General features: G+C 38.4%; 1 protein-coding gene across 2 annotated transcripts in view; it reads right to left on the reverse strand.

The window, feature by feature from the left end:
• NALCN (sodium leak channel, non-selective) overlaps nt 1-19863 on the reverse strand; it is a 199240-nt gene that overhangs the window by 3986 nt on the left and 175391 nt on the right. For both annotated transcript variants that reach the window (XM_042867267.1, XM_042867265.1), the window contains 16 exons: nt 19492-19659; nt 18260-18364; nt 17550-17656; nt 15668-15788; nt 15484-15582; nt 12972-13065; nt 12332-12438; nt 11868-11942; nt 9014-9133; nt 7295-7363; nt 5428-5576; nt 4993-5086; nt 4283-4415; nt 3638-3753; nt 1693-1850; nt 935-1085 (listed from right to left, as the gene is read on the reverse strand). In XM_042867267.1, coding sequence (XP_042723201.1) covers nt 935-1085; nt 1693-1850; nt 3638-3753; nt 4283-4415; nt 4993-5086; nt 5428-5576; nt 7295-7363; nt 9014-9133; nt 11868-11942; nt 12332-12438; nt 12972-13065; nt 15484-15582; nt 15668-15788; nt 17550-17656; nt 18260-18364; nt 19492-19659 — 1866 coding nt within the window. The remainder of the gene's footprint in view (nt 1-934; nt 1086-1692; nt 1851-3637; nt 3754-4282; nt 4416-4992; nt 5087-5427; nt 5577-7294; nt 7364-9013; nt 9134-11867; nt 11943-12331; nt 12439-12971; nt 13066-15483; nt 15583-15667; nt 15789-17549; nt 17657-18259; nt 18365-19491; nt 19660-19863) is intronic.

The following is a 19863-nucleotide window of genomic DNA, read 5'->3' on the forward strand; positions in this document are numbered from 1 at the left end:
CCAAGACAAAACTTGATCAGCAAATATTGAAGCTATGCAGAACAAAGGCAAAAATGTTTCTGACAATCAGGAGTGCTGCATAAACAGAATACGGAAGCAAGAGCTTGGTCTATACAAGAGAATTAAACAGACAGAGATTTCCTGCAGAGCTGAAGCCAAGAGACAGGCCAAGACTTGTGCGCTGTGGCCAGACTCTCCTTCTCCTACAAAAGACAGCTTTAAATTTACTGCAGTTTCTGCTCTGCTTGCCCTGAATTGTGCTTGGAGGGTAGTCTTGTAACAGTGGTCTGGGAGAGCAGGAGGATACAAGTGCCAAAACTGTGCCAAGGAACATACAACCAGTACGGGTGGTCCGTTGCCAGTCCTGACACAATGATCTGGCCCTACTCAATCTACCAGCACAGACACAGCTACCATGTGCCATGGTCTGTAGACAAGATTTGCATATACAGATTGCTCATTTGTATGCAGTTACTGTCGTGGCTCATTCAAATTATGTATCTCAAGACAGATTCCATTTGAAGAGTCATCTACTGGTATCTTATTCATGGTATCTTGTGCCAGCAGAGGCAAGGAAATAATAAAACTATATTTAGATGAAGGATTAAGCCGAGGAGGTTTCATCAAATTACATTGTTTTTTTTCCTCATTTCTTTGACTTTGGACTTTGCACATACATCTTCCTGCTCTATTGAAGGGACAGTTAAATTTTTGGCAGGAAGACAGCTTTTGACTTCAAAAGATGCTTATTTTTGTAATTCTGTGAATTGAGCTGTAGGCATAATTTTTTGCTGAGTTAGCAACAGCTACATTCTTTTTCACATAAATATCATCATGGCTCCAGAGTAAATTAAGCATTGTGACAGCAAATTCTAGCTTTGCTGAAATGTACAATTTATTGCAATCATTTAGATTCCGTTTTAGCTTGACTTACTGCTCTGATTCTCTTTAAGCACTTCTTCAGCCACATGCGTATGGTCTGTTTGGCTACCTCCTCTTCTATTGTATATTCTAGTTGTTCCCTGGCGAGCAGCTCTTCCAGTTGAAGACTTTTTCTAATATCAACAGACCTGTAAGAAAGCATGCTGGAAGAAAAAAGATATTGCGCTTTTAAAATGTTGGTGCAAATCCAATACAGTTTAGAAAATCAAAACTCATAATTAAGACTTAATAGCAAAAATACATAATTTAGGCATGTGCCTTCAGATCTGAAGCTTAAAAACACTGAAATAATTCTGGAGGAGAATTGTTCTCAAAACAAATGAATCAGCTACATCCAATGCAGATTATTTGCTGAACTGTAAGCAACTAACGCATTTGTAGTTTTGGTGGGCTATTTTTTTCTTTCTTTTTTTTTTTTTTTTTTTTTTTTTTTTTTTGTAAGCTTAGATAATTCCATGAGTCTGTAACATTCTCATTTCTACTTTATTTATAGTCAGACACACTGTCTAGTTCCTACATGTGCGAGGACATTTTTGCCTTGCTTGGGTTTCAAGGACAACATAGGATTTCTCGTTAGGACAACTGTCTCAAACAGAAATGTTAAAATTATTTAGAGCTGATTCCCTCAGAGGTAGTACCTCTGTGGCTACCAATCCTGCCTTTTCCCAAACCTATTTAGTATCTTTTAGCCTAGAGGGAAATACACGACATCACGTGCATTCTACAAATTTAGAGAAAATTTCACACTACCTCAGCACATCATGGAAAGTGACATCACCGCCATTATGGAGCCGTTCCATTTCGTAGCACATGTGCTTGAACAACAGCTTGTCCTTGTCAAGATCTACCTCCAGCCTGCCACGCAGAAGCCTCAGCAGAAATTTCACTCGGAAGGTAGGAATTACTCCCTGGGTAAAATTGCATAATAGCTGGTAAATTGTTATTGTGATATAACAATCAACTGAGACGTTCAATTTGATCAGTGAGAGAAACACCATTTCTCCAAAGATTCCATGGCAAATCCTGGACTGTTAAAGTCAATCTGAATATATTACCAGATAATACATGCATTCAGTTACTTGTAGCTTGTGGAATTCTTTGCTGTTATTTTACTGATATACAGTGAAAATCTGTGCTGTTCATTTTGTCAGAATTTTTCAGAATTCCTTGGGCTACTTAGTTTCCCTATTTGCATTAATCTGAAATGAAATTTATACGTCCAAAATGCTGCCTTTGAAGAACTGAAACTGAACTAGAATTTCCACTTCCACAGCCAGAACTTCATTTAGCTGTAAAACTGTTTCTTTCTATGTGCATCTTTCGACAGGATGTCCTCTGTATCCCTGTGTCCCAGCCCCTGCTCCAGCAGCACCACCCAGAGCAGGGTGCCCAGGCCCATGGTCAGGCAGCTTCTGGAGAGCTGCAGGGAGGAGACCCCACAGCCTCTGGGCAGCCTGTGCCAGTGCTGCCAGTGCTCCGGCACCCGCACAGCGCAGCACTGCTCCTGGTGTTCAGGGGGAGCCTCCGGGGCTACAGTTTGCACCCTCAGCTTCATGTCCTGGCACTGGGCACCACTGAGAAGAACCTGTCTCTGTTCTCTGTGCAACCTCCCTTCAGGTAATTATAAGCACTGATGAGACGATCCCTGAGCCTCCTCTTCTCCTGTATAAACAGTTCCAGATCTCACAGCTTCTCCTCATAGCAGAGATGCTCCAGGTCCTCAGTCATCTCTGTTGTAATTTGCTGCACTGTCTCAAGCAGATCCATGTCTCTCATACTGCTGAGCACGACACTGAATGCAGTACTCCAGGTGTGGCCTCACCAATGGCCTCAGCAGTTGATCTGCTGACAACACTCCTCATGCAGCCTAGAATACCACCAGCCTTCTTTGCTGCTAGGGCACATTGCTGGTTCATGCTTAACTTGATATCTGCCAGCAGTCCCTAGTTCTTTTCTGCAGAGGTGCTTTTCAGATGGGTACTCCCCAGCTGTTTTTTTTTTTCTCCCCAGTTGCACAAATATATATTTCCCCTTGCTGCATTTAATAAGATCTCTGTCAGCCCATTTCTCCAGGTCTCTTTGGATGGCAGCATGACTCTCTGGCATATCAGACACTCCCTGAGTTTTGTGTCACCTGCAAACTTGCTAAGCATGCACTCTGCCCATCATTCAGATTGTTGCTGGCATCCAGCTAGGGTTTGTGCCCCTGATCACCATCTTCTGGGCTTAGCTGTTCAGCAGCATTTCAATCCATCCTGCTGTCTGCCCATCCAGCCCATAATTTGTTTCCTCGTGAGGAACTTATTTGAGACAGCATCAAAATCTCAGCAAAGCACTTCTGAAGATCAGACAAAAAAATGGATGTGAGCCTGCGAACTGGAGATAATGGAACGACACTTGTGAAGCTGGGACTAAAAATGCTACTGCATTGATCCTCTGAATATTTACATTTATTTCTAAGTCTACTACCATCAGCACTTTACTGTTGTAAAGAACACAGGTTAGTATTTGATCCATCATCAACAATGTTAGATCACGTTCACTGAGCTTTCAGAATCTGGACAGTAATTTCTCAGTGAGTTTCTTCAGCACACTTTGTTTCCCCCATAAAATTTTTCAATGGAAAAAAACCAAAACCAAAACAACACCCAAACATTTATTATTGGATTTCTTTGCTCACTTTAAAGTTTCTTACCTCTCTCTTGTCATCAACCATGTTCCAGATAATTTGAAAATGCCTAAGATCATTATAACTTAAAAGTTGGTCTTCTTCAGTTGAGTAAAACAATGAGAAATTCTCCACAATAATAGCTAAAAAAACCACAAATGTAAAGTACACCATAAATAAAGCATATAGTAACATTCTAACTGATGAACTGTAAGCAACAATGAATTCCAACAAACTGTGAATTGTTGTGCAAGCTTCATCCCCATGATTAGATGAGCATTTTCAACGGGCAATATGTTATCATGGTACATACATACTCATTGTGCTTACTTTTTAAAAAGCTGTGCTTAAATGCCTAATTGAACATTTTATAAAATTGATTAGAAGAATTCCTACAATACTGGAAAGATATAAAACGGAGTATAAAGAAGTTCAGAAAATAATACATGTATAATTATACTCGGCAAATATAACATATCCCTTTGTTGAAAAAATTTGTGTTCCCAAACTACTGAAGTTTTAACATACACCATGAAGAGAATTATCACTAACATGCTATGAATATAATTATGAAGGTATAAGGTAAATTCATATCTGAACAGCACAACAGGCACAAGTCTAATATATTACATGTAAGACTGACACTTGTTTTTACTGCATATTTTCACTTACCAACAAGCAAATTTAGCATGATATATGCAATGATGACATAAAATGAACAGAAATACATAAGTGCACCAGCATAATTTCCACAGTCTGTTTTCCAGTAGGTGCTGTTATCTGGCGTACAAAATGGAGGCTGAACCTTGAAAACCCAAGAAGAAAAAGTCAGTCAATAACACTAGCACATACAAGGCACACTGTGTGTTTGTACCGCTGAAAAGAAACAAATTGGTGCTCTGAAATATGGCTTTCAGAAAGCTTTTCTGTACATTAATTTTAAGAAGGAAGCAAAAAATGTGATTTTCATTGCAATGGAACCCACAGGCAGATATTTACTTAAGCAAAATAAAAGAATTCAAGGACAAATTCTGAGGTCATTATGACCAGCATTTACCTTTCAGTTCGTTTGAGCAGTCCTTTTGCCACAATCAAAGCAGAGATAACAGTGGAAAAGTGATTTACTGCACTTTACATTCAGAAAGCATATTTTGATTTTAAAATCACATAACAGCCTACTCCCATGAAATTTTACAATGTTAGTCTGTGATTTGATCTGCAATTTTTGTGTCATGTGCTGAACTTAGTGAACATTGCATCTCCTGAAGAGATAAAGGCAGTCGCACTGCTCCTTGTACCTCTCTAAGGTACTAGAAACACACTGTGATGCAAGGATGTTACCTATTCCTTGCCTAGTTTATCTCTGTTAGCATTGTATTTACCATGCAGTCATGCATAATTTTGTTCCAGTCTTCTCCGGTAACTATTCTGAAGAGTACAGTAATAGCCTTACCAGCTGATGAGAAATTTGCATGTCTGTTTTAAACAAAAAGAGAGAGAGATCATTTGATGTCGCAGGAGTAACTTATGGCAAGAAAAAAAAGGCAAACCATTTTCATTTTCTACTGTTCTATTATTTGGATCTGAAAACAGTTACAGTACTATCTGCACGAGCTCATTGAATTATTTATTCCATGACTCAAGACACAACAACCGAAATGTAGCTCAGACACAGGTCTGAATATCTTGCCTTATTTTATTACAGAGCAAAAGAAGACTCAAAGCCAGATCCTATTTCCTGTCCCTGCTCTCTCCTTGAAGTCTGATGACAGTACTGATTGGGAAATTCCCAGGAACAACCCCATGAGGTACTGTACCTATTAATGTTCTCTCCATATTTCACCGTACCAAATAAAACTACTCCAGCAAAAGCGTAACAAAGAAGCAGTAAGAACATTCCCACTATGATGAAGAAACTCTTGTACATGCTGACAACCACAGTCAGGAGCAGCATTTTTAGTGTAACCTGGAAGGACAGAGAAAAAGCAATTCACAGTGTCACTCAGGAAACCAGAGAGATGAGTGAGAAGTGAGTCACTGCAGTTGCCATTTTGACATATAAGCTAATGGAAGAAGCCAGTGAAACAGTACATTATAAATCTGATTGAAAGTCAACATTTTGTGTCCTCCTCTGAAATTCAGTGCACTTTCTACATGTTGAAAATATCAAGCCATCCTCAAACAGTATCTGTAAATAACTCTGTGTAGGATAAGATGACAACAATACAGAATAAGCTTTACTATGGATTGATGTTCACTGCAAGTACGAAAGTTAGCCCTGTATGAATGGTGCTGTAGTAAACTACTTAGAGCTTACCCAAAAAATTGTGCTGATGTACAGAGAAGGGGATCTCCTTAAGATCAGTATGATTGATTAAACAGATTGATTAAACTAGCTAATTTTTCATGCAAGTTGGCCAAGGAGCCTAAGAAGATACTGTAATTCTGAAAATTGCATAGGCAATAGGTATATATTACCTTTCCATGCAGCCGTATTGAACATTTTACTCTTTATAACGGTATCACCTTAGATTGCCTTAAAATCCTTAAACACTTTGGATGCTACAGAAAATTCTCTTTAATGGAACTGAGGTATCAATTTTCTTCAGAATCATGCCAAACTGGTAACTCATGCTGACTTTCAAGCGTTGCATCGCACCAAATAAGTTGGTGAGACTGATGCAGCTCCTTACATAAAAGCACAAATGGCTGGGTTAAAACCTTGAAAAAGCTTCAGAATCAATCAGTAAGCTTTGAAGGCAATCACTTGGTCTGTCTGCATTAGGAGAAGCAAGGATTTTCATTTGATTTCCAAAGATCTACAGGCTCTGTGTAGTTTGATGGCAGAACTTTTTTTTTATCTTTACTGATCAAGCCCTCTGTCTTGCTGTTCTTAAACCTGGCAATCCACTATAGTGATCTTCACTTTTCGTCACATTTACCTTAATATGTCAGACTTCACAGAAAATGTTTTGATAATCCAAGTTCCACAGCTAGACAATGCAGAATGTCACCACTTGTTAAAAAAAACTTGCTTGTTTCCTGCCTATTCTAATTCTGCTAGTCTACCCTAATGACATCACAGCAAATCTCAGCATGAAATAAATAAAAACTTTAGAAATGACTTGCTTTGTAGCCATCCTGGTGCTTCCAGAAGAATAACTCGGTCCATGATTTTTAAAATTTAAGAGAAATCCTGTACTGTTATAAAAGATACAGTGCTAAAGGCACAGGTCATCGACCTGCATTCTGGAAGACAAAACTTCTCTTATACAGCACTATCACAACAAGGCTACTGGATCTTCCACCACTTCACTAGTTTTGCACAGAAAATAAATATACAGCATGCACATCACACCACAATGAAATGGAAGAGTGAAAGTAGGACAATATATGCTCAGAGTTTTAGAGAACATTTTAAAAAATTCTGCTCAGCATTGCAGAGGCATATTTATTTTACAAAATGGCAGCTTTTCCAGTAATTGCAATGTTTTGTTATTATCTAATGTACATAAAAACCCTGACATTTTAAAGACAGCATGTAAAATTAGAGACTTCTGCTTGAGGTCTCTTTTTGGCATATAAGTTGGAGCCTTATAGAACGTGCATTAGAGATGAATAGCAACTACTCTTTTAGTCTATATATGAACATTGCAGTGGTTGTAGTTCTGAACTTATACTTACATGCTTTCCACAAATAGAGAAAAATCTGAAGACAATTACACATGCCCCCATCATATATGTGTATGCATTCTGGAACAGAAACATGAATACGTAACTATCCCATGCTGATCTCCTGGAAAATAAGGCAGTCACCATACACAAACTAGTAGCAACTATTTAAATAAGAACAGTGGGGCAGTATGAAAATAACTGAAGATGCTCTACCACTTTGAAAACACTGACCCAGAGTCCACACATATATAACTAAAAAGACATCCGGTCCTTTATTAGATTGGCTATAATTATACCCAGTTGCCCTGGACTACTTGTCTAGGCAGCTGCTTGCCTAAAGAAACTCCTCAGGCCTTTATAACTTCTCAGCAGCAGGGAGTAAAGTGAGGATGCCAGAGCAAAAGCACAGCTGCACAGAACAGGCTTTCCCCCAGTGAAGCTTGGGGCAAGAGAGAAACCCCAGTCATTACAGGGAGGTGACTTCAGCAGTTGGCAATTAGTGACAAGCATCAACAATCCCTTCTCCTCCCTTCATAAATAAGGGAGCCAACATTGCAGCAAACATTAAAAAAAAACTGGGGTTGGATGAAGGAAGGGTTGATTTCTTCCCTTCTCCTCCATGAAGGATTTCTTCTTTCTTAATCAATATCAGACTAGAATCTCTGCTGGGTTTGGGACAGATAGCACTGTTCAGTAGTTTTCACCCTATGCCTTCTTTCAGTCTTTTGCTCCTATATAGATACTGTGCTCTGTCTCTTACTTGCTCCTTATGAGACTCCTGCTGGCAAGAACTCTTAGTCTTTTCAGGTTACTTTCTTTTCTCATTCACATTCCTTCTAAAGACTTCAATTTTCTACCATACTTACAGACCCTACCTCATACCACTCAGATGACTTTCTTACTTCAATGTCCAAGAGAAGGATTTCTTATTCTTAGAAACAAGGTTCTTTTGTGTCACAGAATAACATAATGGCCAGGGTTGGAAGGGACCTCAAGGATCATGAATCTTCAACATCCTGCCACATGCAGGGCCACCAACCTCCCCATTTAATACTAGACCAGGCTGCCCAGGGCCCCATCCAACCTGGCCTTGAACACCTCCAGGGATGGAGCATCCACAACCTCTCTGTGCAGCCTGTTCCAGCACCTCACCACTCTCCCTGTAAAGAACTTCCCCTGACATCCAACCGCAATCTTCCCTCCCTCAGCATAAAACCATTTCCCCTTGTCCTGCTGTTATCAACCCTTTCAAAGAGTTGATTCCCCTCCTGTTTGTAGGCTCCCTTTAGGTACTGAAAGACTACAATGAGGTCACTCCACAGCCTTCTTTTCTCCAGGCTGAACAAGCCCAGTTCCCTCAGCCTGTCTTCGTAGGGGAGGTGTTCCAGTCCCCTGATCATCTTTGTGGCTCTCCTCTGGACCCTCTCCAACAGCTCTCTGTCTTTTTTGTACTGGGGGCTCCAGACCTGTACACAGTACTTCACATGGGGCTTCACAAGAGCACAGTAGAGGGGGACAATCACCTTCCTGTCGCTGCTGGGCACCCTTCTTCTAATGGAGCCCAGGATACCATTTGCAAGAGCAGCATACAGTTTCATTTGTATTTCAACCTTACATTTATTAAACAAGCAAGAGTTTATCTGGATGTAGTGTAGTAGTGATTCTACTGCTGGTGCTTAACAGATGAAATTAAGTTTATGCACTGGAACTGCATCTTTTAAATCTCACCAGCAAGGCAAAGTGAAGTATCACCCATATAACTCCAAGAGATGTCACTAAGAGATCATATCGATTTCTTCTGCTTTGCCAGAAGCCAGAAGGTGACATGGCAATAATCTTCATTGTGACCTACAGATTAAAAACAAATTTTCCATTTCAGAATTATTATTTCTTACTATAGGGACCTCTTCTATCCTCTGAAATATCTGATGGAGTACCAAAAGAGTGAAGCTGAACATCCCAGACAGAATGTTCAATGTATAAATTGCTAAGGTGAAATGGGTTTAAGACTTCTTGTAGTTAAGCATTATGAAGGTAAAAATGATTACACTGATAATATGTAGCTAAAGGAGGCATTAGTATGTTATATAGCTGTCCATAAAAGCTGCTAAATTCACAAAAGCATATGTGAACTCAAGAGTATAGTTGTGTTCTGCATCTCCTATACATCAAATTAATTAAAAAGCATTCCCATATTGCAAATATTCATTTCTTTAAGGAATGATCTGTACCCAGCACCATCTGTACTCAGAAGTGTATAAAAAAGAAAACTAAGAACAGTAAAGGCAGTACATTTCACAATGTTCCCGGTAAAAACCACAGCAAAAAGTAAAGGCGGTACATTTCACAATGTTCCCAGTAAAAACTGCAGCAAAAGTGCTTGACATTTCCAAAATAGGTAACAGAAGTGCAGGCATGAAGCTTAAGAATAGATGCTGATAGGAAAGTCAGAAGTAACAGACACTGAGGTGGAGTGATGCAGGCACAGGGGATGCCAGAGAGTTTCTTGTACTCAATTCCCATCAAACATCAAAGCAATTGAAGTGTTTCTACATAAAGGGAAAAACTGTCAGGTATTCATTACATGATTTTTTTTTTTTTTTCATCCCAGCTTGCAATGCTGCCACTTTGCAGTATTCTTTAAACTTCTGCAAAACAAACTGTATATAAAGGGACAGTAGGTTATAGCAAAAATCTGATTTTCCAATTAGTTTTCTTCAGTAGAATAGTTTCTGAAGCCTGATTACAGAGTAAAGAATAGAGCCTCTCAACCTCTAACTATCATTTGAAGTAGTAGCTAAGGGTGTCTTGCCTCACCTCTCTCCAGTTAGCTGAGGTGCCCTGGCATATCAGAAATAGCTGTGTGGGGTTGGCAAAGATAACACATCACCTCCAAACATCCTTACTCTGCTGTAGCAGCTCAGGGAGGTAAGAGGATGTCAGCTAACATACAGAGCAACTCTTGTTGATGCCCATCGCTCCACATCTCACCTGATTAGAGTCACAGACAGAACACCCACCTCACCTACATTCAGGTGTTTATAATCATGACCTGAATACCACTGCATGCAAATAAAAAAATCACATATCACTTTACTCTGTGATCATCAGTTCTGCAACAAAAGTGAGATCTCTTAAGTTCTTCCTATTCTTCTATACCACATACACAAAGGTTTAGGCCAGAATCAGGACTCCTTACACTGGACACGGGACCATTAAGAAGGCAGAAAGGCTTGGTCTTCCTCAAGTATTAAGTCCATAATGGTAACAGACAATGCAGTATGCACAGCAGACCCCATAACATCACTTTGCTGCATTAGGGAAGATTCGGGGTACAAAGCTGCTTTCTAACTCCATGACCTGAGTGCGCTCACAATGTGATAGCTTGCCTGTTGAGACAGTCCTGGCTCTGACAAAGTCCCTTTAAAAATCTAGAAGTGTATTTGTTTCCCTTGGCAGTTCAAAAGAAAAAGTATTTCTGAAGACATGGTTATTGGGTAAATTAAAATCAGTCTGTGTATGATACAAATCAAACTTTTCCATGTTTGCTGAATCTCTCAAGAGACACTGATTTCTCCTGGGTAGAGGAAAAAGAAGCAACAACATGGGCATATTCTATCTACAGCTGCTACAAGGTATTCGCTTCATTGCCTATTCATCACTGCTGGCAAAACCTATCACTGGAACATAGGAACTGTCATATTGGATTAGAGTGGTGGGAAATCTAGTTCACTATCCTGTCTATGATAGTGGTCAGTATCAGCTATTCAGCAGTGACTGAAAAGAAAAAATACTCAACAACAAACTTAGAATTCTGTACTAACCTACCCACAGAGGAAGAATCTTATTTAATGTTTAATGTGCTTTGCTACACTATGGATATCGTTATACAGAAAAAAAAAAAAAAAAAAAAAAAAAAAAAAAAAAAAAAAAAAAAAAATAGAAATAGAAAGAATTACAGACTTTAAAATGTGTTTAAGTCCTTAGATTCCAGGCTTATAAAAACAGGTTATTTACAGTTGCAGAGTTGATTGTGATGACACATTTTTCACTTACCGCAAAAGATTCAAATCTATTCAACGAAAGACAGACAATGCTGATATTTGACATAGCTTATTGAAAGGTATTACAATGAAATCATACCAACAACTGTGAATGGTATGATGATGTCTACAGCTACAGAATAGTGAGGGTTAACAATGCACCAAAAGTCTGGGCAAGATAAAATCAAACAAGAACTCTGTCAGACAGGTATTATGTTGTACAGAATGAATTTGAGATGTTCTAAAACCAATAAAAATAAAAGCTTTCACTGGGTTCACCAAAAATACAAGCTGAAATGATCAGAGTTGAGTGTGTATATACAAAAGGCCTCAGGCTCAAGATAGCAGAGCTGTATGACTGCAATAAATGAAAAGTTTACTTCTATAATATGTGTTTCAAGGCAAGCAATGTGAAGAATCCCAAGTGTGCATGTATTGAAATAAAAACCAGTGAAGAACAAGACAGCATTCCTAAAGCCAAAATGGAATATATACATACTGTTCTTAATCTCAAGAACTTATAAAATATATTACTTTACCTCAAGGACAAAAATGAAGGTGAAAACAACAGACATTGTTGCTAAAGGAACAGTCACTGGATCTGCAGCATCCCACTGAAATGCAAACAAAATCCGCTCACAGAAGAGTAGATGTTCAGCAGAAATAAATGTCTATTCAGTGGTTACTTTTATCAAAATATTTATTAATGAATAGATTTCACTTTAATATATATTCAGATAGGAATAGGTTGTGATGTATTCTCCTCTCATGGATTTACAGCTTAACTAGAAATTAAAATTAGTAGAGCAGACCACAAAAAGGCAGAAATTGACTCAGCTCCACAAATTACAATTAATCTACTGTGACCTATGCCAACTGTACCTAGCAATCATGTTTCACTATATTCATCACAGTAATGGCTCAACTGATCGTTAATTGGTGTTGGGAAATGTGCAACACACGCTGTAAGAATATAATAAAATGCTTAAAGAAACACAATTACCTTAACTGATAACAACACAGACTGGGCCAGAACAAGTACAGCGATAGTTCTCTTAAAAAATGGATGTTGAGTTATATCATACATCTTAGCTCTAAAGCCATCATTATCTGAAAAAGTACAAGGTAGAGGAAGAGAGTTAAAATTCACAGCAGTATTTTTCTCCATTTCTTGACTTATTTTCCATGTTCATTAGCAGCAACATAATCCTTGACCAGTTTTGAAATACATTTCTAATTTTCTGCTACAATTTCCCATATCAAATAGGGCTTCTGAAAATATAATTTCAAATACCCAACACCAGTGTTGCATGAAGGCTTTGGTACTTGTAGGGCTAGCGCACCATTCAGCTGCTGTCAGGTTAATACATTCCATTCATATCATTAAAAGCCAAGTGCAAATATATTTCATTTAAGAATTCATTTTTTCATTAAGGCTTATCCTAAAACCATCGAAGTGCAACCTTTTTTGGGTTGATTTTAATAGCCTTATGCAGAGATATGTAGTTGGAGCCTGTTTCCACATTAACGTATGCACAACCTCCTAGTGGCCTCACGATTACATTTTTAATTTGAATCTCAGACTCCTGGGGAATTACGAACACTGGGGCTCAACATGAATGAAATCAAAATATCTTTGATACCCGGACGAGGTGGGAGATGAAGAGGTTGTGCTATCTTCAGTCTGCTTTTCAGATCTTCCCATCGTCTCTGATCTACAGTCAGTAAAGCTGTCCCCTTAACAAGCAAAGAGAAGCATATAAATCTTTTGTCATATAAAAGCGAGAACGTTTAATGCTGTAAACAACATTCCCTTTGGTGTCTGAAATGAAGTTACATATTCAGCCCTCCTTAAATAATACGCTGCTTAGAGAAAGGAGTCAAAGTATCTACCTGCACTCAAGAGGATTTCTGGATGCATTAGCTGCCAGTTTCTGGGACTCAACCCAGCAGGCACAGTTGTTGCTCTTTGTAGCAGCAACCCAGAGCAGGCAGTGAGGCACTGCAGGAGGCCTTCCATTTGACTGAACATCATATGTCAGGAAGCACTGTTTTAAAGAGTGGTCGATTTTGACTGGACTTTGCTGCAGAAATTCCTGTGGCTCATCAGTACTGCTGGAGTTTCTCAGGGAGCAAGCCCTCTCGGAACCTGCTGCAGCTCTCCACAGCTCTACTGTTTGGAGTATAATTGAAATAAAGTAACAGTGTACTGTGAATCTACAGGAGTTCTCCACATAAGAAGAGCTAGAAGAGGTGGGGAGACACCTTCAAGGTGGTGATGTTAGATGGTAATGATATGAAAAAAAAGAAAAAAGCAAAGCCCAAAGCAGAATTCAACATCATTCAGAATGACCCTTGAAACAAAATTGTACTCTCATCACTTCAGAGGACTGTAAAATTTCACAAAAATAGTATGGAATTGCAGGCACAAGAGAGATCTTCCCAGATTGACTGTTACAGCTCTTTTGCCTGGACACATGGTTGTCCTGTATTGGTGGTGGACCTGAAGCTGGCTGCACTGCTAATAAGGTCAGTAAAGCTCCCTCTGAGGTGGATATAATCTTTTTATGGAGCTGCATCCCCAGATGTCACTTTAGGAGCAGATACTTTGAAACATAACACAGACAGAGCAGCAGATACTGGGATGCCTATTAGTTGTGTCTAAAACCATATTTAGAAAAGCTTAAATTAAAAAGGCAAGTCATTTGTCCACATGAGTGAGTCTGTTTTACATTTTTGGAGAGTTTTCTTTACAAAGAAGAAAAAAGGTAACAACAACAACAACAAAAAAAAGTAGAACTGTATAAATGGTGATGCCAAGGTGATCTGTTTATCAGAAACTAACAGTCCAACAGCTGAATCATTACTAAAGGCAATAAAGTACAGCTGGGTCTGTGAATGGGGCTCCAGCAGTGGGGCTACTGCTGGAGCAGTTGTACTTGCATTTTGACTTTAGTTCAAAACCATCAGAAATTTGAGTAAATCACATCTGAACACATGATACTCGGGAGCTGCAGCAAGAGATGCATCGGGCTGTGCAACAGAGGGACTATGAAGTGCAATAGCCATGATAATAGGATTGCTGGACCCAGATCAGAGGCCCTTGTAGTTCTCCCAGTCCATCATCTTTAGGGCAGAGGCTCCTATAGTTCACATAGAGTCACAGAATCACCAAGGTTGGAAAAGACCTCCAAGATCACCCAGTCCAACTGTCCACCTACCACCAATATTTTCCACACCAAACCGTATCTCTTAGTACAACATTGTTGTCAGCAACTGTGAGATCCCCCCACAGGATGTGATGTGATAGGCCCTCTCCCTGCTCTATGATTGATGTGTGGCACGTGCCCTTAGGGGCGTAGATGAAGCACATAGATTATATAAGCTAGAGTTCACATGTAATAAACGCCATTTGCTGTTCATCATATTGGTGTCTGCGTGCAGTCATTTGGTCCTGGCCTGGTTTTAGGTCAGTACCGTAGGAGGCAATGCAACACAACATCTAAATGTTTCTTGAACACTTCCATAGACAGTGACTCAACAACCCTCCTGAGCAACCCATTCCAGTACCTGACCACCCTTTCAGAGAAGAAATTTTTTCAAACCTGAACCACCTCTCACACAACTTGAGGCCATTCCCTCTCATGCTATCACTAGCTACATGGGAGAAGAGGCTGACCCTCACCTCGCAACAGCATCCTTTCAGGTCACTGTGGAGAGTGATAAGATCTCTCTTGATCCTCCTCTTTTTCAGACTAAACAATCTTCCAGATCCCTCAGCCTAGTTGTAACACATACAAGCATTGCATGCCTTTTTACCAGCCACTGCATGTTTACCAACACCAAATTGAAACAGCAGACTCTGGAACATCTGTAAATACTGTGTAATTTAGGTTCAGTCTCCAACTGTCAACATGCCTACACTAGAGAGTTTTGGATGAGTGTGTAAGAGACTGCTATAATCTGAGGCATGAGTTTTGCAGCAAGTATGGATCAGGTATGCCTGAGGACATACTTGCAGGATTGCAGAAAGTAAGACTGCTAAGCTTGTCATAAAGGCAGTCTTACAACACCAGATGTAATAACAGTGTAATAACACATTTGGTATGTACTACAGAGCCAGTTCCATACATGATAAACCACCTCACTCAGTACCTTGTTTTCATTGAAATTAGCAATGACAACTCCAACGAAAAGAGTCAGTCCAATCATGCAGCCAAGGAATACAAACACATGAATATAGATTCCATGAATCTGCACAGAAGGAAAACATGATTAATTGTTAAAACAAATCTAAGTATGTGTTGCAAAATTCAAAGATTCTGCTGTGTTTCCTTACCGGCCCAACGCGATGAATAATAACATCTCTGACTTCTACCCATCCTTTTAATGAAAGAACTTCAAATAGTGCCAGCATTGCATTTCCCACATTATCAAAATTAAAATTCCGAGGATTTGCCCTGAAATGAAAATACAAATAGGTGTAAACTCCAGTCATGAGGCCATTCTATTTGCTATCCTTATTCTTTAGAGTCTAACATTTAAATATCTTGTGAAGTTGGTGCAAAAGACAGTCTCTGAAATATATAAAGTTGTCTCAAGAAATAAGAGAACAAGAGCTACAGCAATAAATATGGATTGCTTTGTTTTTCTTAATCGCTATCTATGTTTAGTTTCTGTATTCATAATCTGATTCACATTAATTAAAATAATTAATCTATAACATGTTGCTGTGTCTTTTTGTTAATGAAGCAAAATACAACAGTCATGAAAAAAAGCATCTGATATCACTGGTCACATTCTCATAAACTTACCTGGAGAAGATCAAGCTCAAAGCCATATAAATGAATCAGACTTTTAAATCAATGAGATCACTAAGCAAATATTATTCATTATTTCATTATCCCAAGGTGTAAAGCAAAACTTAATGAGAGGAAATCACATCTTGGCTTTCCCATATCATATACTCTGATTTCTTCTATTATTTGAGATTCCAGCTGAATGTTAAAAGTACATTCTTTGAGCTAGGTCTCTGCAGTCTGAGACCTAACTAATTTTCAACAATTTATACAGGGAAATAGTTGGACTCCAGAAGAACTGATGAGTGGTGGGTCATTCTGAAAATCTGAACAGTCAGTGAAAAATAGTGCTCTCAGATGCTGCTTCATACTTGTTTTTATGTATCTTATTCTTATTTATTGTGGCTCTTATGTGTTGTTAATCTCACGAAAATTTGGCCAAGCAGAGCTAAACAGGTGGCACAAATGTCCTTGAGGTAAAATATATTTCTACAATAACAAAATATTCCCCAAAGTTTACAGTTATGCTGATGAAGACATTTTTTGCTTATTTCTGGATCAAGCTAAAGTAGAATGAATTTGCTTACTTGAGGAAGAATTTGTCTGCAGCAAACAGAATCAGACTTCTACAGATGTCAGTGTTTCACTACCTGAATCACAGCATATTATTTTGTTAGTAGGATGTCTCTGAATCTGTCACTGCTGGTATTTTCTTTGCCCACACATATAGTCAATTAAAATAGTTATTGCTGTTTCGCTGATTTTGCAAAATGTCAACCAACTTAAAATATAAACAATTAAAGAGGTTTTTTTTGCCTGTTCAGGTGTTAAAAAATTTTAAAATACTTAATCAGAATATTAATCATAAATATATTATTAGCTCTTAAATAATTATTACTGCACTACTCTGCCAGATAGACCGCATGCATTTCCTACGGGGAACAGAGGAGGTAGTTGGTAGATGGTGTAGCTGAGGGCCATAGAAGAGGTTTTAGGTATGATTTGTTCACTAGTTTTAGTGACTATTTATAGGCATGTTGATTTCTACTTATTTTTATTCACAGGTTTTCCTATTAATTCATAGGCTCTGTTATTAAGTAATAGCTTCCAGTGTGTCTTAATAGCATCACCAACTACACTGATGTTACAATCTTGCTTCAAGCCAGTAATCATACATCAAAATCCTGGATTCACTAACCATTTTTTTTCTTTCTGTTTTATGAATAGAACATCAGGCTAACACTGGTAAAATTTTGTATGCCTGACTTATTACTAAATATACCAGAATTCTTACCTGCACTTAGTATTACTTACATATACTAAGACGCCTCCACCAGCAGTATAATGTCATGAGAGTGGAGACATATTCCACATCAACAACTGAGTGTTTGAAGAAAGACAGGTCAAAGTGTAGCAACTCACCAGACTCGTGGCACCCAAAATCCAGGCTTTTTTTCTCCGGGTCTTAGCTTTAAATTGAGATTTTTGGAAACACTTACATTTATTCTGAAGATGCCATGACAATCTTCCTATAGTAAAAGAAACCACAGCTTGAGATTAAATAATGGTCTGTGCAAGAGCCTAGAATGCCAGTATAAAGAATGCACTTGCCATAATAGGAAATTACAAATTGTCAGGTCTAGAGTTCATAGACATGGTTCTTTACCCAAAATAAAATTCAGGCTAGGAATAATAATAATAAAAAAAAGCCAAACACAAAAAACACCTTCCTTCTCCCAGGATTGAGAGTGCTTATCATGTTGCAAAATTATCTAGCCTTTCACCTCTTTCCAAAAGGCCACTGAATTCTTTAAGTGATGATGATATTTCACCTTAGGAATGCAAAGGCATCATGGATAATTCCATGTGATGTAGGGTATTTGAATGAATTTCAGAGCTTTTTCAGACATCCCCTATATCTGGAATTGCTTTCTTTTTTGACGTGAATACCCTATCTTACCCTCATCACCTTATTCCTTTAATACCTTTCCCAGTCTTAACCTGCATCGGAAAATGAAAGTGCCCGAGATCTCCATCACTCATATGAAAGTTCTGATTGCCCCACTTGCTTTCCCTGGCAGGCTGAAATGGCAGAGCATACTGTTATTTTGAAGAAGGAATGCAGTTCTTACCCTAGAGATTATGTGAGGATCGTTGCATTTAGCCAGTTTTCCAGCAAATAGCTGCACTCCAAAGCTTGCAAAAACAAGCATTAATGTCAGCAAAAGAATAGAAACCTGTAAAGATGAAATTAGACTTGAGAAAGGGGGTCAGATCCTTCTGCGCAATGCAGAGAGGATCATTTCATTGCACAAGCCTTCAGATAAGGCTTTCAAGATGTTACTTTAAGTTCTTATCCAGTAACCAGGTGTTGTGTTATTAACATTATTAATATAACATCTAAGAATTGTAGATAAGGATCAAAGCTTTCTTGCACTGACTACAATCTAGGTAAATTCTGCACACAGAAGAATTTCCATTTGCTTTATAGAGAAATCTTCAAGTACTTAAAATATGTGCATCTTTTGCTTTGCTGAATCAGGCTTTACTAATTAATCCGAGTAAGTGTTAGTTAGTTAGTTCCAGGATAGTTACAATAATGTCATGCATGAGCAAATAATGATGCAAATGTTTTTAAGAGGATACACCACCTGCTTTTTGTCCTTGCTCTACTACTAACTGATTGCAAATATTTGGGAGCTTATCTCTTTATAACAACACAGCACTCTGTTCTGGAATAAAGTGTCTGCTTTTCAGACTGCCACATATCAGTCAAGGAAAGTTGGGTCCCAAGACAATGGATTTTATTCTGAACAGGCAATCACAGACTCTGTTATTATTATTACTATTACTATAAATGCATATTGATTATTATTTGGATTGTTTTAAAAACAGCAATGACATAGTCTTGAGATCCAGCAGCTGTATTGTTTCTGCTTGCCTTTCAAAAAATTTGGAGACAGAGACTTTCAGTTCAGAAATCAGTTTGCCTTCTTTTCTTGAAGAGCTGCCATATCCTAATTTTCACCATTTTTCCTCAATCAGAACAGTGAATAAAGGATAGATTTTCATTCAGTAGTCTTTTTTTATGTAATTGTGGCCAAATATAGACTGAAAAAAAGTAATATTGCTGAAAAAAAACAAACCAGTAGCATTGAAAAAAGGATGATTACAGCAGTGCTATTTAGCATAAATGAAAATGAGCTAGTTATATTCCTGATTTTTGAATTGCTCTGTGGTCATCTGCAGCTAGTGTGAGAAGTAAACATACAGCAGTGGCGAAAATTACCACAAACAATACAGAAAAATGGTATCTTCTTACTCCTATATTTGATTTTTAACAAGAAAAATAACCTATACATACCAAAAAGATTTCCTTAAAGCCACTAAACAGCTCTCGTACAACTTTCCTCATCTGAGGAACCAATTTGAATATTCGAAGAGGTCGGAGGCAACGGAGCACCATTAAGAGCTGAGCTCCAGATTTGGCAGGGACATTCTGAGGCATCCAGCACAGGAATATCAAACTTACCTTGAAGAGATAGAGAAGAAAAGACAAAGAAGAATTACGATTATAGAGTTTTATCTGACATAAAAAGAGCACAGGAGATCAATAATGCTTCTCCTCCTTAAAATTAAGGGGAAGATTAAGAAAGAAATGACTAATTTAGGAAGAGGACTTGGATCTCCTGTACCTTGTCTGATTGTCTAACTAATGGGCATCAGCCTCAGCCCG

This window comes from Lagopus leucura, unplaced genomic scaffold (genome assembly GCF_019238085.1).
Source record: "Lagopus leucura isolate 7727_CA_CO unplaced genomic scaffold, USGS_WTPT01 Super-Scaffold_100001, whole genome shotgun sequence".
In the NCBI taxonomy this organism is placed as follows: Eukaryota; Metazoa; Chordata; class Aves; order Galliformes; family Phasianidae; genus Lagopus; species Lagopus leucura.